We start from the raw sequence: 26,805 nt of genomic DNA on the forward strand, positions 1-26,805 counted from the left end.
CGGGAGATGTGGATCGTTAGATAATTTTAGTTGTGTAGCCAAAATAATTGGACGAAAAATACGTAATGATAAAAAATTATCCTATAGGATGGATGAGCAAATGCTACAAGATAGTCTACTTTAAGGCGCGCAAAAGTATGCCACTGAATTGAATGTGTTAAGGTGTTTCAAAGACAAAATAGGGTTAGTTTTATGTGTAAAAATTTTTGTTTCGTTTTTATTACCGTCCGCCGTGTTGACCATGCCGCTATTTTTATTATTCAATTTCGTCGCATTCCATACATTTAACATATCCTCCGGCGCAATGGATGTGGCCAAATTGCTTGGCATCCCAGCTTCGACATTCTTAAGATTTTCGAGCAGGGCGGATGGTGTTGTGGAAGATGTGTTCGAGGTAGGTGGCTGTGGCGGCGGCGGCGAGTAGTTGGAATTTTCTAACTTCACTCGCAGGTCTTCGGCTCCATTCTGCAAATAGAAAGTAAGAGATTAGATATTACCAAAATTGTGTAAGGTACGAAGTAAATTTAAGATTAAACTAAAAAAATAGTTTTAGTATTTATTTCATTTCACACTTACATCAATCGATTCGTCGTGCTCGCTTCGGTCATCATCATTAGCCTCGTGTGTGCTGCCATTATTTCGTTCCGTTTTCACAGCGCTGCCCGGCGCATTGCCATTGCCTGCTGTGGCGCCAGGACTGTGATTTTCGTAACGGCTGAAAATAAAGATGAAAGCAAACCTTTAACCATCAGCTTTTTACTGAGCTTCATAATATCCATTTCATTTATTCGAATAACTCCCTCTACACCAATCCCATTGACTCGACTTTAACCCCACCGCACTCACCTCGGTGATGTTCGCTCCGATTGCATTGTATCCGCCTCGGTGGGTGCATTAGATGATGCGCTCGATGACGGCCGATGATAGGGCGGTTTGCTAATCGGACTCGCGCACTCGGACGATGAATTTTTCGAGCCATCACGCAAGACACTGCCGCGCACCTCTTGCTCAGCATATGGACTGCGGAGGACACGCTTACGCAGCGGCTCGAATGACATGGGACGATAGATGGGCGGCACATAGGGCGGTATACCGGCGGCCAGCGCAGCTGCGGTACCACCTTGCATCAGTGAATCGCATTCCTGTTTAAGATTACCACTTGAACTGCTCAGATGGTGTGCAACGCCAGCGCCACTACCCAAACTGCCTGCACCACCAACGGTTGCACATGCGCCGCTAACTGGGGGATTGCAGTGTGCACTACCAGGACCGCTAATAAGGTTGACACCAGCACCGCCACCACTGCTGCCACCGTTGCCATTGCCGCTGTTGCTATTGCGATCCGAATTGCCGGTCATTTGGCCGGACATATTGCCTCCAATGATAGCACCACTCGGAACCCCGCCACCAATACTCGTTAGGGGACTGCCGCTGACAGTACTACCGATACCCGCACCACCACTTAGGCTGTTGCGCATACTGCGACGGCCGGTGGGCGAGTCTAGTGGAGACGCATCGATGTGTTGTTGTGCTTGTTGAGCGGCCAAACGGCCAGTTTCTGTAGACAGACCTTTCACCTACAATTAAGGGAAGAGAAAAATTGTGTAAGTCGTTCGTTAGCACAAAGCTGGCTGATTTTTGTAATATAATCTGCCACTTTTCATTGTTACTTTTAAATTGTGGCTTACCTGCAGATTTTCTGCAGATTTAAGGAAACTGTTTAGAGCCTCTTGTGATACATGCACTTCACCTTTGTACATAAATTCGAGCAATGCGGCCATGTTGTCGGAGGACGTGGCCTCCAATATGACAACGCATTGCCCATTTGTTGGTGTGCTCTCGAACAGTTCGGCGAACTTCTTCGAACAGGCTGCCAATATGAGTTTGTGTGCTTTGAATACTGTGCCTATAATGAGAAACAAATGGAAATATTGAAGTATAAAATGTTTTCAATCACAAAATATAACTAAAGACTTAAGATTTTTTGAAATCCCAAATTAAGTGATTTTTTTTTTTTATTTTATAAAGGTTTACATAACAATAAAATTATTATACAAACTGAAAGTAGTTCAGCGCTAGCATCGGAGGCTTTCGGCTGGCAGGTTGATTATGGCTCGATTAAATCCGACGAAGTAGATCAGTATCTTTGAGATAATTATATAATATAGACATGTTGTCTTCGGTTGGATTTTTTAATATTTCAAGAGGGTCAATGTTGCGAAAGTAATGATGTTTAGTCGATGCAAGGTTAGGGCATGAAGACAGAATGTGATTTATACTCAGGGTGGAGTTGCAAAACGGGCATAGATTGGGTGGAATGCCTTGAAGTATAAATATAATATAATATTTTGTCTTGAGAAATAAAATTTCAGTGGCCAACTTATGGAAATCAACTCTTTTCATTAACCAAGTCAGCCTTTTGATAGGAGCTTACACTCGCTAAATTTTTATAAATAAAAATTGCGTAAGGTAGTTTAGAATTGCTGACGAATGCTGAGGGCGAATGAATCGTAACATCAAAAACCATATAACCATATAACACAAACTTTCAAAGTTTTTAAATTTTTTTTTCAAAATTTACAATAATAAAAACTTTTTTACATTTTTTTTTTCAAAATTTAATAACTTTTTTTAATGTTTTTTTTTCAAAATTTAATAAAAACTGTTTAATTTTTTTTCAATATTTAATAGAAACTTTTTTAAATTTTTTTTTTTCAAAATTTAATAAACACTTTGTTTTTTTTAATTTAATAACAACTTTTTTAAATTTTTTGTTTTTCAAAATAAAATAAAACTTTCCCCTTTCTAGACAGAATTTTTAGAATTTTTCTGGGTATGCAGTTTTTTAGTCCATTGAATTTTAGTGTAAGGTGTACATTTAAATTTACTAAGGTGTAAGGTTAAATTTACTACAAAATAGCGTTAATTTTTAACAAGTTGTTTTTGCTGAGGTGTCACGCCTTTTCTTCCATACAAAGCATATGCACGGAATTTTTTATATGGAAGAAAAAGTCTACCCCTATCAACAGAAAATAATGCCAAAATTAACCTCATTTTTGAGCTTTAATGGGCTATAAATAATAATAAAACAGAATAATCCTAAAAATGCTGCTTAAAAAATTGAAAAAATCGAAAATTTTTATACGAAATTTGAAACTTTGTAAAAATAAAAAAAAATTTTAAATTTTAAAAATTTTTGTACACAATTTAAAGTTTTGTGTTGCATGGTTTTTATTGTAGCCTTAAGTACATATATAAAAAATTTGAATTTTATACAAAAAAAAATAGTGGTGAGTTTATAAACTTGTAACGGGGTGTATGTGAGAAGAAATCGTAGCATCGTAAGGGTACGAATTAGTAGTGGTTAGGGCAAGTCTTAGTTCAAACCGAATACTCAAAATCAACGCGAAAGCATTTATCTTAAGTACAAAACTTGATGCGTTACTCAGGTAGCATTGCTTGCATCTCAGACAGTAGTCAGAATCAAGACTTCAAAAATTGTCAGATAAAATTTGCTCACACTGATAGTCTCCAATATTCTTTCTATTTATTTCAGTCTAATATGTTAACTACAGAAAGGAAGGCATAATACAATAATTTCTCCAAAAACAAACAAATTCCGGGAAATAAAGTCTGCGGCGAGTTCAATTTACAGTAAAAGTAGTAAAAAAAATAAGGTGTGATCGAAATGGTTATACAGCCGGTGAAAAATACTTAAGAACGAGGCTTTTGTGGCTTTTTCAATAACATCACTTAGATGTTTTGCATATTAGGTTTTATTTCGTCTAAAAAAAACATTTGTTTTTTCTTGTTCACTCCTCTTGGGAGCATAGGGCCTCGACAAGACTTGTCTAGCGTTGGTTTCGTTAATCTATTTGATTTCTGACAGGATATGTGATTGCCTGCTTGTTAGGAAAACATATTCATGCAAAAGTTAATACACAGCGAAACGCCTTTCAGAAAAATACTTAGAAGGAAGAAAAATAATAGTCAAATTATATAAAATTCAGGCAAAAGAGAAAAGTATACATCAATATTTTGTTAAAAATCCATTTTGTTGCAAACCCTGCACAGGCCCCTTTGCATTGACATTAGAAAACCTCTACAGCGTTCAGCAAGAATGAATGCCTATTGTACCTTGGCCTTTTCAAATAGCTGAACCAAATTTGTGATATTCTGCTCTGTTACCAAAGCCTTCTTTCGTGCCAGCCAATCGTGAAGCCCTCCCTATCGAAGCGCAGCTATTCTTTTCGTTATTGGATTTTCGAGGTGAACAAAAAATTATCGTTGGATGTCAGCAGCACTCGTCGTGGGATTCTGTTTAGACTATCTTTCGCGCTTTCCTTTCTCTGGAAACGTTTTCTGCTGTTTTATACCCAAAAAAAATATTTCAAAGCATTAAAAACCATTGAAACCTTTAATTGCGTTGACAGCATAATCCAGTCTTTTGCAAGTCTAAGATTGCTATTCAAAGTGCTGGGTTACAATTTTACTCTTTCCACATTATTAAATCGTTTCAACTAAAGTAAAATGCTGTAGAAATACTGCAGATACCTTATTTTTTACTTGCATACCAGTTGCAATATAAACAAGAAAACAAATCACGAAATTTCGAACGAAGACCGAATTATTTTTAAGTATATTTCGCACAAAAATATCAGCGCGAAAATTCATTGCGAACCCTTTAAAAGAAATAGACACAAAAACGCAGTCCAATGAAAGCGATCGCAGCAAATACATAGTAAAAGGTTTTCCAATAACAGGTGTTACAGATGAATGGATTGCGCTATCGAGAGATGATTGACAATTTTTTGGCCGGATTGGATGGTATTGATCTGGAGAACGTTTATTTTCATCAAGACAGCGCTACGTGCCACACAAGCAACGAAACCATTGATCTTTTACGGGAAAAGTTTCCGGACCTTGTTATCTCTCGAAGAGGTGATCACAATTGGCCAACGAGATCTAGTGATTTAACACCTTGTGACTTTTTTCTTTGGGGTCACGCGAAAGAGAAAGTCTACGTCAATAGCCCAGGGTCGATTCAAGACCTCAAAGATGGAATTCGTGAGGCTATCGAGGACATAGGGCAGCCACTTTGCAATTCGACTATGGAAAATTTCATGAAAAGGATATTGTCCTGTAAGCGTGGTCGTGGTGGTCATTTGCCTGATATTATTTTCCACTATTAACGGTATACCTTCTTCTTTATAATAAAATAAACATTCGATCATTTATATTAAAAAATATAATTTTTCTTTGAACATCAAAATAACACCTCTTATTGGAAAACCCGATATATTCAAGCGAAAAAGTACCGTACTCGAGAAAGCATATGCTTTATGCTTCTTAAGTATTTTTCAACGAGTGTTTGTTGCAGAGCTTAACTTCAATTTAACTTGCCCCACACCGAGATGTACTTTAAATCCTAAATTTATTTTCATTGTATGTTTGATTTCACTTTGGTAAATAAGCGAAAAAAAAAACTTGTATAGTCTACCTTCTGTTTTTTATGCACTTTAGGGTAGTAGGTAGCCAAAAACGTAACTGTCAACTTGTTGATGTTTAAATATTACACCAATCGATGACATAATCTTATAAGTATCAAAAACAGTTCTCACACAGGCACATATACGATCGCACGAGTATAAAGAAATTCAAGGCATACTTTTTGGCGCAACAAAGAAAACACTTGGAAGTGAATGCGCGACCGTTACATAAGAATGAGCAAGTACTCGTACACACATATGCACAAGAATTTATTTAAATATACATATATGCATACAAATGTAGGCATGTCTTTAAATGAAATTCAAATGACCTCAACGCCTCCTCCAACGACCTCATTAAAACACCGCTTATGTACAAATACAAGTATATGGGCGTATACTGTATACTCGTAATGATGTATACAAAGTATTTAAAAAGTGAAAGGCGGTGAAAGGGAGACTAACCCATCATCAAAGCTTTGAACCAAAGACCTTGAACCCATAAAATCATGTCAAATACCCAAGCAGCGAACAACAAACAGTTCTATATTTCTAATATTTATATGTGAATTTGAACGTGTTTGAAAGAATAAAGTACAAAAGCTTCAAAGAATAAGGTACTCTACTTATACATACATATATACGTACGTACGCATGCATGTATGTATCGAAATTTGCAACTAAATAGCAGTAGAGTAAGACGAATCAGAAGCAAGGCCAAGAAAACGATTTCCTTGCTCATGAATGAGGCTGAAAGGGAAGTGAAAAGAAGCTTGAGCTTCCGAGTGCTAGGTGGAGAAAGCGCTAATATTGAACGGGAATGGTGGGTGGATGTTGGTAATGATGGCAGTGATAAGCTGGTCGATACGAAGAGCAGCAGTAGCAGACACGAAAGTAAGCAAATAGATAAATAAAATGTAGCAGCATCAACTGCCAAAGCATTGCAGTTAGCGACGTCGAGATTGCTTCTAAGAAATATACATAGAAAATAGCTACAAGTAAAGGTTGCACCTTTACATACACACACACACACACACATACATTTGTTCTAACATGTTTACTGCTATCCAAAATCCAAGATACAATTGTTTAGCAAGAAGTTGCCAATAGGGAATAGGGACCAAGAAAAACCAGTGTATCGGCAATATAAATACACAGCAAATACATACATACAAATACAACTGTAATACTTGCTAACAAAAATTCGATATCTTACATATAAAATTCACCATACGCATTCATAGTTAGACGGTTTTCCTGCCGAGCAGGTAAAAAGACCACCTAGTTTTTGTAATACTTGTTTGTCAAGTGGTGGCAGCTGACTGGTGCTATGAGATGCCACACAGTTTCTCTCAGTTGCAAGTGTAAGTAGCTAAGTTTTCAGCAGTTTTCGTTTACACACGAATATATTTATGTATTTTTTTGCCACCCTCCTTCTTTTATGTTCCACCAAAATGGAACTTCATACGATGCTCTTACACTTTTATTACACACTGTAACAATTTCCTATCCATTCTCCGTTTTATTTATTTCAACTTAATTTCTTTATGGAACACTTGTTGGCTGGTGTGCCATATAAACGAAGAAGACCGCCAACTCTGAGTTACCTAGCAACTTGCCTCCGTACCAACTCACCCCAAAAGGGCAGCAAGCGATTCGATGTTGTTTTTCGAATGGCAAACTTCTTACTTAAAAGTAAAATTGAAATGAATGACAAGCGCACACATCGACATTGGCTGGTGTTGGTGACAACAACCGCAACTAGGAAGAATACCCGTACAAGTGAAAGTAGTTGGTGGATGGAGAGTAGACAGCTGCAGACATTAAATGACAAAAGTTATGCGCTGGGAGAATGTGGCGCATAATGCATGTGGGAGTACATAATATTTATTATGTAAGATAGAAGACAAGATGGGCATGAGTTTGGGTTGCGCGCTGTTTCATACACGCATACATACACAGAGTACACGAGGAATAAAGAATGAGCAGTTGCCTACTGCCCTTGACGTTTACCGCATTTCACGCATCTCCTGTCAGTTTTGCCTTCTATCTAATTTTGTTTTCCACTCTTTGGGGAAAGTATACAACATTGAGCAGCTGTCATATTTTTGGGTCGTCTTGTTGTAGGAGAGCTTGTGGAATGAGTGTGAAATGGCTGACAAGTTACATTCATGCTTCTTGAAACTGTTGCAATATTTATTATGGCAGCATTCATAGTGGTTATATTTTTGTATATTCCTTGTGTTTGTTTTTGCTTCTTCTACATAACAAAAACAGGTAAGAAATTTATTATCAATGCACTTGAAAAGCTTCAATGACAGATAAAGAGACTGAAAACGCAGAATTCATAGATATACTGAGTAAGTGATAGTGAAATTTGTGGCACTAGGGCATTTTTGAAAGCATAGCGTAGGGTGTATAAAATAAAAATAGAATAAAATAAAATCAAAAAATTGAATAAAATAAAATCAAAAAATTGAATAAAATAAAATAAAAAATGGAGTAAAATAAAAAATAGAATAAAATAAAATCAAAAAATGGGATAAAATAAAATAATAAATAAATTAAAATAAAAAATAAATTAAAATAAAATGAAGTCAAAAAATGGAATAAAATAAAATAAAAAAGAATAAAGTAAAATCAAAAAATGGGATAAAATAAAATAAAACAAAAAATGCAGTAAAATAAAATAAAAAAAGGATAAAGTAAAATAAAAAATGGAATAAAATAAAATATAACAAAAAATGCAGTAAAATGAAATAAAAAAAGAATAAAGTAAAATCAAAAAATGGAATAAAATAAAATAAAGCAAGAAATGGAGTAAAATAAAGTAAAATAAAAAATAGAGAAAAATAAAATAAAAAATAGAATAAAGTGAAGTCAAAGAATGGAATAAAATGAAATAAAATAAAATAAAATAAAATAAAACAAAAACGAGGTAAAATAAAAAATAGAATAAAATAAATAAAATATAATAAAATGGGATAAAATAAAATAAAAAATGGAGTAAAATAAAATAAATAAAAAAATAGAGTAAAATAAAATAAAACAAAAAATGCAGTAAAATAAAATAAAAAAAGAATAAAATAAATTCAAAAAATGGAATAAAACAAGATAAAATAAAACAAAAATGGAGTAAAATAAAATAAAAAATAGAAAAAAGTAAAATCAAAAAAATGCAAATACTCAGCGGCCTGCTCACAATGGAGAACTGTCACACACGGACATTCGACCATCTTAGACTCCTACACGGATATACCCAGTGACTGTGATTATCACCCTCCCATTCTTTGCTTCCAAAGGAATTTCCTAATGAAAATCCCTTCTAGACTGGAATGGCTTGAAGAAGATCCAACACCCAACGCACCTGTTAAGATCTACACGGACGGATCCAAAATGGACACTGGTGTAGGATCAGGGTTATTTTGCGAAGAGCTTTCTATTAGTGAATCCTTTAAACTACCGGATCACTGTAGCGTTTTTCAAGCGGAAATAAACGCTATTCATGAAGACTTAAAATGGTTAAAGATAAACAGCATATCATCAACGGATATCTACATTCTATCAGACAGCCAAGCTGCCCTACGAGCTCTGGATGCATTCCAAACAACATCAAGCAGTGTCTTATATTGTCGCCAATCTCTAAATGAGATAGCCAAGCAATATCGTATAATCTTATGCTGAGTTCCAGGCCACAGAGATATACCAGGGAACTGTGGGGCAGACAAACTTGCCAGAGTAGGTACCTGTATGCCAGACATAAATAATTTTATGGAGATACCTCTCGCTACTTGTAAGCTTCTCATTAAGGACGCACTAATTCGACACCTTTTTTGCACATGCTCGGCTCTAGCCTGAAGCAGGAACCGATTTTTAAAATCCTACTTAACGAATATAGATAATCTATACACTTTAGGTATCCACAACCTTTTACGCTTTGTCAAAAGCTCAGGATGATTCAATATGGAGAGGGAAATGTAGCCCAGCCCCCGCGGCTCACAACGGACCCATTTCGTGGTCTAAGTGGCATCGTTGTCTCTATGTGCGATGCGGCTGCCAAACCTAACCTAACCTAACCTAAAATCAAAAAATGGAATTAAATAAAATTGAAGGAGTTTCCTTTATTTTTATAGTTTTTAGTACATTCTCGCGCGGTTCTTAATTATTTTTGTGAGCAATGTTGCGCATTGCATTAAATTTGTATTACTGAAAATAAAGGCTGATAAATCCTATCAATACCCTAAATTCACAAAGTTTTACCTAATACGGAACGAATTCATTGTGATTTTATTGCAAAAAGTTAAGGGCAGTGAAATTGGGTAACGTTCTTAAGTATACCATGGCTGTGCACTTTCAATATTGCAGGGCTGCTTTCGTTCGTCACAGGTAATGCCGGCCGGGCGCTATAGTAAAACGCCATGTTTTAAGTTTTCGGTAAACAGTACATAACTGCGCATGTATGTACTTGCATATATGCATGTGTGTGCGTGTGCACTTGAATAAATGTGTTGTAGGTATGTATTTTTTTAGTACGAGTATTGGAGTTCTTTTTTTCGGGTTTTTTCTGTTATTTTTCAATTTCGCATTAGTTTTATTGCTTCTCAGCGATTTTTCGGCGCATATGCCTGAAAACGTCGTCAAATAGTTAGCAGCAAGCCGCCAGCTACATATTCTTGCATTTCATTTTTGTAGTTGAATAATATTTATTTTTATCGCACTGTTGTAGTAGTGGCATTGAAGCGTTTGCTTGCATTATTAGCAACGTTTCTTATAGTTATTTAATACATATACATATATGCATACTTATGTATACATACACACATACTTACAAATACACACTAATATATTTTTTTTTTTAAAACATACTCGTACTAATTTAGCGACAGTCCATTCCTATTTGAATTACAAATTTATTTATCACTTCAATCATAATTTTTTCCCCTCCCTTATATCACGTGTTCTGTGTTTATACTAAGCATTTGTTCTAACATTCAACTTTTTTAATTTTGTTTTACTTTTTATTTTATTTTTTTACTTTCTTTAAACTTTTTTCTACATTTTTTAAATTTTTTTTACATTCTCCACATATTCCTTCCTTCTATTCATATGCGATTTATAGCTTTCATCACTGAGTGCAACAACAATAAGTGGGTCAATTTGATAATCGCCAAAAACAGGCAGCCGAATCGTTTTATTTTTTGCAACTTTTTTACTTTTATTTTTGTATACATAAATAGATGACAGAAGGCAGAAGAGAAAAGTGGGGAGCGAAGGAGTATGTGTTAAAAAATGAGCGTATTTATTTATATGCATACATCTACAAGCACTCATACATACATGCATACGCACGATTAGCCGGCTCGTTCGCCCCTCCGCACGTACACTGCCGACTTCTTCAAATATTAGCTAATCTTATCAAATAACTGACTTCACTTCATTGCTACAATCGCCTATGTGCCATCGAATTTCTTTTGTATATGGAAATTGCATGTACCGACGCACTTTGGCCATAGTCTGGTAAAAAAAAGCACTCTAAATCTGTCAATATTGTTCAATATTGGCAGAAACCGTAAACAGTTAACGAAATCATGGCGCCAAATATCATATCGATTGCTATTCAAGTCATATTTCTCTTGGGATTGCGCCGTCGGGGATGGGTTATTGTTGTTTCGCTGTGTGTGGTGAGACGCAAAGGCAATTGATTATATAATATGATAGCCAAGTGGTGCAAAATAGCGAACAACAAGTGAATAATTGCGGTCGACATTGGACATTTTTCTTCGATTTTGTTTTGCATTTAAAGAGCTTTGCATGCCGGCAAATTTTCTCAAACTGTACTGCAAATTAGCTGGCAAGGGAAGGAAACTATATGCAAATAGTAAATTTTGCACCGCGTAATAGGCGACCTTAGCTGAATATTCGATTGTTCGATTGTAATATTGTAATGAGCCTTGTCCTAGGCCAAAAGTCGCCAATCGAGAAGAAAAAAAATAATTTTTGTTAGATATTTCGGCCGAGCTTCTTCAATTGATTGGATGGTCTCTTCAGATGATAATCAGCCAATATGAATTTGGTAGCTCAGCAGCCTCAAGGCTAACGCGGTGACACGATTCTTGAGGATGTTGGAAAGAAATGCTTTTTTATCGATGAATCAATTTGGCCTTGAAAAGCAATGTTCGCTTGAAGTGATCAAGGAACACTCTTTGATTAACCGAAATGGCGACTTCGTTTTCAGACTGAACATACTTTGGGATTTTAGAATTGTATTTTATTTTATTTTTTAATACTTCTTTCAAGTTTCTTAGCCCAAAGTCATATAGAAGAGTGTATGTCATCAGCAGAAATGTAAAAGGCCGTAACTGAGGAAAAATCCAAAACTTCTTTTTTTAAATGATTATTGTGCATTTCATCGGATTTCAAGTCTCAATAAATTATCAGTTCACGATATGGAGTTGCGTAGTGCCTTCAATTGCTTAAATACTCAGTAATGCTTAGTGATCATCATCATTAATAGGCCTCTTCTATTCGCCACTTCTCTGCCCGCTATCTCTCTGCTCGACTAACTTCAGGAAACATTTGTATGTGAAAGCAACAGCAAAATTATCGTGTAAGATTCGCCGCTAGCGAATATGGGTGTACCTCATTAAACTGGTATAACTCATCTCCTACAAAAACAAGTAATTTAAGACAGCTCTATTCTAGCGTTGCCAAGATATGTTCATTTACACTAGTTGCTCCATCTCTGCGCCACTTACTAACGCTTGGCGAAAAAAAGAGGCCTAATATCTGCCTGAAACGCACAAGTCAATTGGTTTGGATATCTGGCTCAGAGTGGTATTCCTCGAACTAGCTATAGACTGACACAGGTTAATGTAATCAAGTGGATTTCTTCATTAGTTAATCAAAAAATTCGATCATCTGTCTTAGTCGTTTCTGCTTAGCTTTCGATATTATAAATGAGGGCTGTCGATTGGGGTGTGACAAATGGAAGGCGATTGTGTAGCGAGTTGAATATTCATTATGTCTGTTGAACCCAATCCAATTTAAAGCAAAGTTGAGTAAGGCATTCTAACATTGATTTGTTCTTAATTTTGGTGTTTCAGATTTCTTAAAAGGTTTTATTTTTTTGCAAACATTTTATAATACTATAGCAAATATTTTTCATTTTTTAGACTAAAAAGCTATACAAATTTTATTCCCAAATACGAAATATTTCAAGGACAAAAATATGCAATTTAACGGTGGCAATTATTTCTCTCCAAATTTTATCGCTAAATTATCACCAGACAGCACACAAACAGATTGTAATGAATGTGCATGCATATGTGTGCATAAATAATATAAGGTATGTATGTGCATACACATTTGAAAAATAGTGAATTTGTTTTTTTTTTGTTTTGGCGAAATAATTTGACACAATTTTTCGATGCATAAATCGAGCAAATGAAATATTAAGAACGTAAATAGGTTTTATCATAGTACCGCAAACCCGAACACAAACACACACACGCATACATACATACATTCGTATGTACATGATACGTACATATATATGTTTTTTAACTTCATGGTGCACTATATTTTTATTTTGGGACTGAGTGGGCACTGATAAGATTATTTGGCGCTTATTTGATGAAAAAATGGCGTGCCCAACTTTTTTGCACTTATATGTACATATGTGCGCTTATAAGTGCATGATAAACATATATATGTATGTATGTATATGCAAATGTTTTCATACAAGGTGGCACAAAATTAATCACCCTGCCAGAATATTTATAATTGTTGCAATTGAAATGGCTGATCATCTAGCTAAAAAGGGGGGCAAACATGCCTCTAATTGATCCTTGGCCTTTCTGCGGACTTACAAAGGGCAAAGCTAAATTAACGAATTTCTTAGAAAGTGGGAGGAGAAGAAATTCGTTGAACATTTGCGGAATTCTATCGGCCGGCAACAAGCGAAACAATTTCTAATGCTGGACAGAGGAATTTCTGAGAAGCTACTTTCTCTCAGCAGAATAGGCTTAAGATTTCTAACTGGTTAGTTTACTCTGGTTACTGGCCACTGTAGCCTGAGACCATCACCTGCCGATTCTGAGAAATGGCCACGGAAAACTCAAAATACATTATTTGGAATGTCCTGCACTAGACAGAAAAAGGCTACACCACTTTGGTGGTATTGCCGTGCATTCATATTAATTATGGAACAATAAAAGCCAGAATGTGCTAAAAATTTTAAAAACCCCTAAAATATGGGGTACCTCAGCTGGCTTCGCACAAGAGATAACTTTTGGTCGCAGTGCGCAGTAGCCTAATAATAATAAAAAATAAGAAATGGACCCCGCCTCGCACGGTATGCGGGGGGGCGAAAGTGGCGAGGGAAAATAATAATAATAATAATCATTAGCCAGGTAATGGTAGATGTCCAATTATATTAAACTGGCTGACCCGACGAACTTTGTTCCGCCCTGGAGGCAATAAAAAAGCAGATTTTTGATTTTATTAAGTTTATTTTTTTATTAATCAAGTATTTCAATGAAGCTTTAATAGATTGTACTCTTCAGTTAAGCACCTTGCGATACCCGATATTTTTTGTTTTATTATAAGGTGCAAGAACAAACAACGCAGATGATTTTCCGACCCGTGAACATGCCACATATAATTGGCCATGTGAGAAACATTGATTTTCTAGATTCAGACCACAAACTTTCAAGGATTGGCCTTGTGGTTTGTCAATGGTCATGGCGAATGCAAGACGGATCGGAAATTGAAGTCTTTTAAACTCAAACGGAAGATCGGTTGGGATCCTCGGAATAAGAAATTCTTCGCCTTCGAATTTTCCTTTGAGTATCGTCGCGTAAATCATATTGTTCATCAATTTATTTACCACCAAACGCGTACCGTTGCAAAGTTTTGGTGGGCTTATGTTTCGAAGCATAATTACTACGGCGCCAACTTTTAGGCGTAAATTGTGCGGTGGTAAGCCAGGCACATCCAAGGAGTTTAAAAATTCAATTGGATAGTTGGTGGCTTCATCTTCATTTGTTACACAGTCAATGGATTTAAATGAATGCATTGTTCCAATGATATCATTTTGAATTATGTAGTTTAGGTCATCTACATCTTTATTCTTAGCCGCTAAAATTGCTCGCTCACTCAACCATTCATTATTTTTGTAGTTATTGTAGATGTTTGGGAATACTTTATTGATAAGTTCGCCTTTCGACAAAGTTACAGAAATTCTGAGGAAAAGAAATCAATCCGCTCGATTCGTCGACAGGTACTCGACCATTACCGATAGTCAGTAATTGCTCAGAGAAATCTTCAGTAGATGTATCATTAAGTAATGCAACTCTCATGTTTGTTGTCAGCTGAAGTTTCTTCACATAGCGCCATCGATTCGATGATTTGAGGCAAGCGTTTGGTTCGTCAGCAGCCGTTGATCTTGAAATTACTGGCAGTGTTTGGCGGAAGTCGCCAGACAGTAAAATCATTGCGCCTCCAAAACATCTCGAGTCATTGCGTATATCTTTCAATGTTCGGTTAAGTGCTTCTAATGCACGTTTATGCGCCATTGATGATTTTCGATGCTGATAAAACTTTGGCCATTGCTAAATGTTTTGAAATATTATAAGTTTGTTCTTCAATTATTTAAAGATTTAACGGCAATTTTAATGCTAAATGAACCGTACGGCATCCTTCAAACAATGTGGCTGCTATTCCCGAAGAAGCAACTGCAAGCGCAATGTTGGATTTCGCACGAACAGTGGCTAAAATTACTGACATGAGGAATGTCTTACCAGTTCCACCAGGGGCATCAAGGAAATATAAACCACCATTTCCATCAGCAATTGCCTTCATTAATGTATCATAAACTTCTTTTTGTTGGTGATTCTACAGTGGTACATTCGTTTGAACTACTAAATCTACTTGTTGACCTCTGTTATTCGCTCGACAATTTCGCATTGCCAACCGAGCCGTTTCACGGGCTGCCTCGCTGTGCTCTTGTGATTGAGAAGCACGAAGTCGAGCCATACTAACGCGGCGCTCTTCACGGGCAATTCCTTGTGCTTCTTCAGTCGTTTCATTCCAAATGTTTCGTATCCTTCTTGCATTACGGCTTTGTCGGGAAAGATTCGATCGTCTTGGTCGCGGCATTGATAATGATGATTCAAAGAGAATACAAATTACTGTGATTATATATTTCTGACAAAATTTATATTATCAAATTTTCTACTTAACCATAGACAAAATTACGTTTAGCTGTCATTTGCGTTTTGCTATACCACATTTTATAGTGACTTCACGGAAACGCGTTCGAATGGGATAAACAGTATCCTATGTCCGTCTCCTGGTCCTAAACTACCTCTCCACCGATTTTCAGCCAAATCGGTTCAGCCGTTCCCGAGTTATAAATAGTGTAACTAACATGACTTTCTTTTATATATGTATATAGATTTTTGCCATAAAAAAAATATCTCAAAAAAAATGTTTCACATTTCAAGGTGGCTATAAAATTGTAGATGCCTCCTTTTTTGTGGGAGGGCAAGTAAAGATTTATTACTTACTAAAACCTGAATGTGTTTGCAACTTAAAAACTTGGTCTTAATACTTTTTTTTAACTATTTGACGCTTTTGATTCGTACCTTTCAGGACATTGCGTTCCCAAGTAATGTGAAAAGCATAGGAATCCTCCAGCTTTGCAACGCTGCAGGCGTAACAAATGTTCACATTTTTGAAATTAATTTTTCAAATCCCCTCTCCAGAATTATTCGAATGGACACATATGCACATATTTTTTGCAAGAACTTCTAATATATTTTGCTCCTACCGACATTTGTGCGGTTTTTTCCAATAGTTTGAGCACTTTGCAAGAGTCTTCAAGTGTATTTTATGCAAGTGTGTGTTTGTATATGTAAGTATTAAACTTTTTCTCAGCAATAAAAAGAGTTGACTTTAAAACTGATTGTATGAGTTTGCGGTTGTGCGAATGGCGACAACATTAACTCCATCCAAGTACAGCTAGAGTATCCCCAATATTACAATTGAATTTTTTGTATTTTTTTATTTGTATTTTGTTTTTGTTTTTTGTTGTTGTTTTATTTCGGTTTAATACTTTGTTTTCGTGTCCCTCTTTCGGCTCATTTCATTTATTTTACACGCATGGAGTTGTCGTTATCCTGGTATGTAAGTATTTCAATTTCGATTTCATTGTAAGCGTGCGCGTATGTGTGCAATGCCCATAATAAAATAGCCCGCACGAAATAATACACTATCCCACATATGTATGCACATATATATGTACATATGTATGTAGAAACAAGTATTTGTGGCTGGTCATGGCACATGGGTAAACCCTTTCGCTCCAAAGTTGGCTTTCCTTTTTTCCTTTGTGCTGTGTGGGTGTTTGTTGCTCCATTGTTGGCTGATATGAAAATTCAAATACCAAATAGACTCGACGGCTTTACAGCGTCTATTTTTTTGGTTTGTTGCTTAACAGAATCCCTAAAAAAATTGGACACAAATGTGTGAATGTGGGATTTCAATTTATCAAATGCTACCACTTCTGCTGCACCCGCTACAGTGGCGCTGCTTAGGCGGGCGGAAGTCCAATGTCAGCGGCTTTAATTTGAAGATGGTTTATGCATATTTTATGTTCATATAAAAAAAAAGAAACAAGCAAACGAAAAGAGAAGTTGACTTCGAATGTGTACGGGGCGATTTTTAATATTCAGATATTTTCTTTGTTATTTTTTGTATTGCATTGTCGCTATGGGATGCGTGCAAATAGTATTTTCAGACTCTTAGCACAATAAGCACCGAATCAATGGTAGCCACTGCCTAATAACGGAAGGCCTGTCTAGATTGATGAGGGACCTAGTTCTGTGCTCATTCCTTCTAGGCTAAACCTCTCTAGTTATCTCACAAGTGGGCTCCGTGGTCCATTTACGATTGGTTTGCGCGATGATTCACACCGACCTCATCCAGAGCTTACTTGAGGATAAAGTGATGAATAAAGAGTTGGGAAGATTTTACTATTTTAACCAGTTAACTGTGGCGCTCCCATTTAAAAGTGCGCACAGTTTTGTGTCGCCAGAATTGAGCTATGACGAGTATATTCGTCAATCACAGAGTAAGTTGCGCTGGTAAGATATTGAATGAAAAAGATGGGTTAATTTTATAAAATTGGGGACAAATGAACTAAAAATAAAAAAATAGTAATTTACAGAACTTCTGGACAACTTTATAATATTTACGCACTTGAAATTCTTACGTTTCACTGTGCTTATTTGATAAGAACCGCCGACACTTGGTAAGATATGCACTGACACTCACGAGTTAGCTTTCTAGTTTATAAATCCACTTTTTGACTTTTGCCTTTGCCCCTTTTAGGTTAACATCTAAAAAAAGTTATCATCGCACATAAATAAATTCATTATGCGAACTGGTGAACTTTTTCAACCAGTGCATACGGGGAAGCATGCCATCATCTCAAACTGTTTATATTTTCTATTTGTTTGTTTTATTCCGGCATAGCCTCAAAATATTCTAAACATCTTGAAATTTGAGAATATGTGTTGTTTTTCTCAAAAATTGTAATTTAAATAGCCAATGGTTACTAATTTATACGCATGACGAGTATACTCGTCAATACACAAAATTTTGCCACTTTTCCATGACGAGTATACTCGTCAATCACAGTTAACTGGTTAAAATCAGTTCACCTCCTAGCCAGCTCATCGTAGAAGCAATTTCTAAGAATGTCTCTGTGTGCAGGAACCCAGATCATGTTCGTGGTGCGCGACTTGGCTAGCTCATTAAGGTAAATCTGAAGCAAAATACGCTCTAGCTCATTGCTTCTATCGTGACCACGGGTGCAAGGCGAAAAGACGCATATTTATCCTCGTAATCAGCAGCAGTGAACGTAAAATGTCGTATGCTGATATGACAACAACAACAACAGCAACAACGAAAGCAACTACCACTACAACAACAACCTATTTTCTTGACGGAGTTTCTTGCGCTGGTTTCTGTTGCGGCTGTGAATGTGAATTTTGCCGAAGACCCGGAAGAAACGCTTCATTTCGATCTCAACAATTTAATTTTATCGAACTACTTGGGTGATTTTACGCAAAGGTCTTGGTTTGAAAGCGTATAAAATTCAAATAGTCCAAGATATAAAGCCGCCCGAACTTCCAAAGCGTCATAATTTCAGACGTTAGGCTCTTGAAAAACTCGTCGAAGATTCGCATTTTGTGACCTGAATTTTGTTCAGCGATGAGGCCGACTTTTGGCTTAATGACTACGTCAATAAGCAAAATTACCATATTTGGGCAACCCGAAGCAATCCGAAGCCATTCAAGAACGTCCATTGAAAACCACCGTTTGTTGCGGCTTATGGGCTGGAGGAATCATCGGCCCATATTTTTTCAAAGACGAGGCTAGCGCCAATGTAACAGTGAATTGCGAACGCTATCGTGCCATAATAATCGACTTTTTGATGCCGGAAATTGAAGCCCGTAATTTCCACAACATTTGGTTCCAACAAGACGGCGGATGGTGCTACTTACCACACAGCGCGTGAAAAAATAATTTGCTGCGTCGTCGTTTTGGTGAGCAATTTATCTGTCGTCTCGGACCAGTGCATTGGCCACCAAGATCGTGTGATATCACACCATTGGGCTTTTATTTGTGGACGTATGTATGTAAAATCCAAATGCTTTGGGGATAAACCAGATTCAATTGACGCATTGGAGGTCAACATTACTAAAGTTATTCTCGAGATACCAACCGAAGTCCTCCAGTGAGTCATTCAAAATTGGTGTTTACGGATGGCCGTATTACCGGGCAGTTGCGGCCATCATTTGAAAGGGATTATCTTTAAAAAATAAATGTCATTAATGGTTTTACACAAAAATAATAATGTTTGCCCAATTAATTTGAATTTTCGTGGTCTTATTTCAATTTAAAATCCGATACTCCTAAATTTTTCACCCTTTAGTTTAGTGAGTTCGAAAACGATCCACAAATCGCTACACTATATCAGTGCTCGTTATAGGCGGACTTGCTTCCCAGCACTTTAGGTGGAATAAAATTGTATTTATCAAAATTTTATCTTGTGATATTTTATAGAAGAATAGATAGCTTCAACTACAGTAGGAACTTTGTTTTTTTATTTAATTTTTTTTTTAATTCTTATGTTTTCCAAATTTTAGTCTGATTCTCTCAAACAGATAATTCGAAAGTGCGTGATTTTATGAATACCACTAAACTGTTTTTATTTCTTTTTCTTTTTGCTTTTTTTCTTTTTATTTATTTATTTTATAATAAGTTTATTGTTCCTGAGTTCAAATTATTTTGTCTTCTTCCGTTTCACATATTTCTGAAAATATTCATATTTGTTTTTTCAGTTATGGCGAACAAGTGTTCAATGAAGTAGGGAATCTGAGAGCTTAAGAGCTTAGCGCGCTTTTAGCATATGCGAGTAAAGGAACAAGAATAGATTACGGTAATAAGAAGCAGTGAGTAAACATTCGCAAAACACAACTCACAAACACACACGCACACTCATATTGAACATTTGTGTATCTTTTTTGACAACAAATGTCTGCGAAGAAAATCAAGTACGAGCCAGTCGAAGACAAATAAAAGCAAATAATGAATACAATGAAAAAGTAATAATAAGAATCAAAATAATAATGCAGGGCCGACCTGACCTCAGACAACTGCTCATAATTTTTTTTACGACGCTGTCTGATGACGCCGTCGTTGTCCACTGCTAACGCTACCCATGACGCTACTGCTCTGTATTTGTATCTTCTGCTATCACAAATGCGAAAAAAGAGAAAAAAATTATAGCTAAGTAGCTACGTGCTTGTATGTTTGCTTTATTTGCTGGCGGCGGCGATGTTGACACACATATGAAATCGCGTGTATGTGTATGTATTTATTTAATGATCTTCATAAAAGTGTAAGCCCGACACATCAAATATTCACGCATGCACGTGACGCACTAATAAACGTGCACACATACAGTCCGATAGACAGATAGCGCGTATGTATAAAATAAAGCATACAACAAGGCGTTTAAGAAAATCGGTAAAAAATTGGCTTTCAAACGTAAATAAAAAAAAGAAAGTTCACACTATAGAAAGTACATACATATTGTACATACACACATAGGTATGTAAATATGAAAGCAAAATCAATGAGAAACGCGTGAGCAAACAAAAATAATCAAAAATTAGTCTGAGCAGCTGATGCGATGTTTTTCTAGTCATTTGGTCTTTAAAATGCCAAATTTTGTTTAATTTTCTCTAAACTTTGAATTTTTGCTTATATGTATTGTAGATTTTGACATTCTTTGAACCAAAAGTAAAAACAAAATACATTGTTTTTGTTGTTTTTGCTCTACTGCCATAACCTCTTCAATGGACCTTCGCTTGTGCTGTTGAAATAAATGCAGGATGAGTGATAAAAAAAAAACTCGAAATAAGGAAAAAACCAAATAAGGACAATACTTGAGACATAAAAATACTTTTTGAGAAACATTTAGAATTTACAATATTTGCGCAAATGTCGAATAAGAAATAGCAGAGGCTTCTGAAGAATATCGCTGAATACCAGACTGAGTGCCCAACGCTAAGATTTACTTCTCAGTCTAGACACTTTGCCTTCGAGTTTGCCTAATTTCTTACTAAACAGTCAAGTGAAAATTTTCAGCAAATAGAGGGTGATCTTAATTATTTTCCCTATTCTCAATTTTTCTGTAGAAAATAATAAACTACACTGGGTCGCTGGACATTTTCCCGGCACAACAAAGTTTTCACAAAGCCACACACATATTTCGGGAACAATAAACTAAAAAGGAGACCGAAAATAATATATGGACAGGAACACAACAAAAAAATAATAAAGCGAAAAGCATAACATAACCAAAATAAACTTCGTGTGAATCTGCAATATAAATTGAGCGCCAACCTTCATTCCTTAAACACGGCAAGACAAACCAACTATGCTCAATATATTATTTCTAATGTCGCTTGCCTTTCAAACAAAAAAAACAAAATGCTGTGGGTATTCTTTACGCTCATTTATTCGTTCTGCTGTTGTTATTATCGCTGGTTGTTTGGAATTCGCCCGAGCCATAGATAATGATTTGTTGTGTATTTCGAGTATTTAAGTTTGGGTTGTTTGATGCATGCATATGCATGTGCGTATGTATGTATGTACTTGTTTGGTATTTTTTGTTATTTTTTATGCTTTATTTGCTAGATGTTGTCAATTCTTTTTGCATATTTACTGGCATTTTATTTTGCTCAGTTCTTTGTGCTTTTCCTTTTTTTGTTTTTTGGTTGAATGAATGAATAACAAAACTCTGAGAAATGTGAGTCACAGCTGAATTGAACGGGACGAAATTATGTATTTTTGTATGAATCAACACCCAAATGGGAGACGAATTGAAAGAAGCGTTATAATATACGAATTTGAAGGCTTTTTAATATGTTTTTGCAAGCTAAAACAAGAGCAAGAGAAATATATATAAAAGGATACTAGCTTGGAGAAGTTTAACAGGCAAGAAAGTCCAGTGAACGAAGAAGGTTGAAGGATTGTTGTGAACTATGCTTCCATAGAACTGATGATGTTTTTGAAAAGTTAGTTTTATGGAGGCAAATGGAGGGACCTACAGTTTTAAGCCGACTCCGAACGGCAGATATTTTTAGGAGGAGTTTTTTCATGGCAGAAATACACTCGGAGGTTTGCCATTGCCTGCCGAGGGGCGACCGCTATTAGAAAAATGTTTTTCTTAATTTTAATGTTTCACTGAAATTCGAACCCACGTTCTCTCTGTGAATTCCGAATGGTAGTAACGCACCAACCTATTCGGCTACGGCGGCCGACAACATAGACGTTAATAAATACGAACTGCCTAATTTCTTTTTAATTTTTACAATTTTTTATTTACATACGTACATAAAGTCTCTGAATAACAAATTCTCGCAGATCGCAAATTAAATAAGATTATATAAAAAATTTCAGAAGATTACTGAAAACATCACTAGACAAAAAAACAAGCAAGCTCTATAAGAGAACACATTGAGTGCGCGAGAAATCGGCGCATTTCGAGCATCATTTGTTTTGTTATTACTTCCTAAAAAGGGTAGCATTTTCGAAGTTCTCTTCTTGGAACATTAAAATTTATTTTTCTTTAGAAGGGCAGCACAGTCAAAATCTCGATTTATAATGCCATATACAAAGTTTAAGGAGATAACAGTTCTTCTACTTTTTAAGAGGTTTGAGATTTAAAAGAAGTAAGTATGATGAACCTCTTCCATTGAATCGTAAAGACTGCAAAGCATAGAACGTCCCGTGACGAAATCATGTAGGTTAAAGGATTATTTTTTAGAAAACGAAGAAGCAAGAAGCACAGGAAAATTTACCATTTTGTGTAAAATTATGAAAAAGCTCATCAAATACCCATTTGGGACAGATTCAAATCAGGATTCGCTAGAAAAACTCTTTAGTTACATTACTTTGAATTATACTTATTTGGTTATATTCTGAAGAACAAAAAATATGTGGAGTGAAAAATATTTCACATTAACACATTTTGGTGCTGCTACAACTGCATGAAGATGAAGAGAGAGAAGATGAGGGCTGAAATGTTTGCTCTGAAACGAAGTTGTTGAGTTATCCGGATTGAAAACAAATCTATAATTTTGAAATAGTGCAGAGTTGCGGAAAATTAATCATCTAATTTTGTTTTTGAATAACTTTTTTGCTAAAACACTAAAATGATTTTTAGTGGTGCAAATCTTAATTTTAGGCGCGCCATTGATTGTATATTTGTATACTACAGCTGGTTAGTTCACAAGTGTCAAATATGATTGCAAAAATTGTAAATCTCCCGACTTAGTTCTAGGTTGAAATCGATGAATTGTGCTCTTGAAATCATCTTTGGTTGTGGAATGACATACAGCTTAACAACTAATCGACATTTTGGGATATATGTTTGGTAATCGTATTGCTCTTGACTTTCAAATATATACTACACGTGTACCCTAAATATAAGGTGACTTTATAATTTTCCGAAAAATATTATTTATTCATGAATATCTATTTCGTCCCCTTCAGATGCAATACATTTATAATTAGTGGCATTGGGTTTGGCCACAAAATCGCTCACAAGCAACGAGCGTTGCGAAAGCCATTATAGCAGACAATTACCGAGCACTTAAAACCACTTCTAGCCTTTGCATCTGTCAAAAACAAACTAAATATGCGATTTAGTTGAAAATGTACAGATGTATGCGCAGGACATGTGTAGCCATATAGCAACAAAAAATTAAAAAACAAAGCATTAAAAACGAAAAAAAGCATTAAAAAAATAAAAAAAAGAATATTAAAAAAATAAAAAAAATAAAATTTAATAAAACAAAAAACAAAAATTAAAAAAAATATATTAAAAAATTATAAAAAAAATTATTTAATTTTATATAAATAATAATAAATATAAATAAATAAAATAATCAAATTTTATCATACATTTTTTTTTTATAATTTTTTAATAATTTTCTTTTATGAAAATAACGAAAATGAAAAAAATTTTTTTCATAAAAAATTGTGTTTAAATTAAATTTAAAAATTTTTAATAAAAAAAAACCAATAAATAAATACAATTTTTTATAAAAACTAAATAAATAAAAAAATTATTTTTTTTATAAAAAGCTTTTTGTAGATAAGATTTAAAAATTTAAGAAAAAAAATTAAAAAAACAAAAAAAAAATAGAATTTTTCATAAAAAATATATAAATAAAAATATATTTTTTTATAAGGAATTTTATTTAAATTAAATTTCAAAATTTGTTATAAAAAATTAATTTTTGTATTTATTTATTTTTCATAAAAAATTTTATTTATTTATTTTTTTTTTTTTTTATATTCTGTTGTTTGTTTAAATTAAAATCAAATGCACGTTATTTGCGAAATTTGAAGTCGCCTTACTGTTAGGAGAAAATTCTGTAATGAGTTAGAAGATCTCAGTACTGCGAATGAATTCATGATCTTCTAAAACATTTTGAAAAGTACACACTGGTTTTAAAAGAGATAAGGACAAGTTTCCCACGCGGCATCACAATGTGTTATGAGCCTGAGTGTGTCTCACAGTGGACAACCGCTTTTACCTAACCTAACCTACTTTTTGCGCATACCTCGTAGATTGCGACTCATTTTTTAGCAGTCTACACAATTAGTTTTTAATTGCGAGGCCATGGATTGGTTGAACTTCGGATATTACAAAATATAACTAAATAGGCAAATCGAGTTGATCGCTACAACTGCAAATAATTAAAGTCCAATAAAAATCACGAAATTTGTAATAATTTATATGACTAATTTCTAAATATTTTAAAGTTACTTGGAACTCAAATAGTAGTGTAAAAAGTAACGCTCACTCACCATCACACGATAACGTCACATCCGCCAACACGTCCGATTTGAATAGATTGGAAAATGTAATTGCCAAATTGGACGAGTAACTGTTCCATTTCAAACAAAATTGTTGCTGTGGATCCATTTTGAATTATATTAAGTTATTATGATTAAATAAAAATTAAATGCTGATTTTGTTTTCTTTAAAGCACTATCACCAAAAAATACACAAATCAAACGACGTAGGTTTGTTGTTTGTTGCAAGTAGCCGGAACCAAACGATAAAACTAAGTAACTAAGGTTTAAACGAAGATATATATACGTAGTTGTGTATGTATTTAAAACAGCCAAATGTTTGTAAAGCCCACAAATAAAGGCTAATTGATGACCAGCAGCCGAACCTTGCCAATTTAGGCAGTTACGGTGGAGTTGTTATTGGTGACTGCCACTAAATTTCTACACTTTTTCCGAAATGTAAGTGGGCAGCTGTGCTGGGTTCTGCCATCCAAGCAGGATGTATGCTTTTTGTGCTTAGTTTTTCCTTGCCAAAATGTTAAATTTTCTCTTCGACTTGTTTTTTCAGTGTCTTTTGTTTGCCAAAAATTGCTCTCTTTTTTGATTTTCTTAACTTTCTTCTCCTCTTTCAAGCATTCACCAATTGCTGCAATGCACCGCTCGCTGACTCCAATGGCATTCGCAACACGTACGTCAGTATCGGCATATGCTTTGTAGGCGTATTTCCGTACCTGCGTTTCGCGTTCGTCACTCTATGCGTCGTCGCCCTCGTTGTTGGTGTTGTTGTCGTCGTCGCCGCTACGTTGCTTACTGTTCTTGACTTTCTGTTGATCTTCGTGAATGCGCTGTTGGACGTTGTTGCGTTTATAGCTTTCGTCGTCGTGATTTTCGTGCGACTGCGTAAGCTACTCGCGTGTTGCGTATACGAGAAGTTATATTCTTTAACTGCCACTTCCACTTGCACTTGTGCTTGCTTTTTCTTCAACTTTTGCGTCTGCGTCTGCGGCTGCGTCTGCGTTTGCGTTTGAGTTACTGTGTTTGTTGTCTGTTGTTCTGCTGCCACCAAGCAATCCGAATAAATTATGCCAAAATTAAATTTTTGATAATTTTTTTGCTGCATAAAATCTATGCGTCGTTGTTTAAGTTCTCTGAAGAATTTCTGATAATGCCAAAGGGAATTTTCCAATTTTGTTGATTTTCTGCTTTTAGGCGTTCTTCGCATTTAAGTGACTTGTAGTGCCGACGTGCGCTGCACCAAAATGCGCTTCCCTCTTCTGCACTACCCCAAACGCACACGTACTACGCAATTTAGTCGACACGTGTGCTGCGCCTGCGCAATAGCAAAGGTTGGTTATTTGATTCTTACCCTCCTTCCTTTGTTCTATGACTGCTGCTGCTCGCTTACACACGCTACACACTCTTTACCGAAACGCTTGCACTTTGTTCGTCGCTTGTCGTCGAAAATTTATTCACATCTGTCCGCACGTGGTGAAAAGCTGCAATGAAAATGAAAACGTAAAAAATCATTAATGCAAATTGAAAGCATAAAATTCATTTCATATAAGCAACGTCATGGACTACTCAGTGTAGTTTCCAAGCAGACAAAATCGAAATAAGAAAAGTGCATTTTTTCAAGCAAGTGAAGTGACAGATGTGCGAAAGTGTTTTCATACAGTAGTTTTTGAAAGTAAAAAAGTGCATGGGTTTCTAATATACATACATACATACTAAGTGGGCTGAGACTAAATATGTGCGTATGCTTAAATGTGGGATAACTTTGAACGGGAACTCTAATTAATCAGTTGCTATGGCAATATTTCGGTAATTTTATTTCCCACAACTTTTCCAAAATTTTAGTTTTCATTGCAAA

General features: G+C 35.4%; 1 protein-coding gene across 1 annotated transcript in view; it reads right to left on the reverse strand.

Annotated features, from left to right (window-relative positions):
• Positions 1-26,805, reverse strand: part of LOC128864269 (zinc finger protein chinmo) — a 69,375-nt gene that overhangs the window by 2,527 nt on the left and 40,043 nt on the right. The window contains 5 exon segments of the mRNA XM_054103842.1: positions 225-465; positions 577-715; positions 847-1,577; positions 1,689-1,906; positions 24,948-26,431. Coding sequence (XP_053959817.1) covers positions 225-465; positions 577-715; positions 847-1,577; positions 1,689-1,906; positions 24,948-25,065 — 1,447 coding nt within the window. The 5' untranslated portion in view covers positions 25,066-26,431.

Source organism: Anastrepha ludens, chromosome 5 (genome assembly GCF_028408465.1).
Source record: "Anastrepha ludens isolate Willacy chromosome 5, idAnaLude1.1, whole genome shotgun sequence".
In the NCBI taxonomy this organism is placed as follows: domain Eukaryota; kingdom Metazoa; phylum Arthropoda; class Insecta; order Diptera; family Tephritidae; genus Anastrepha; species Anastrepha ludens.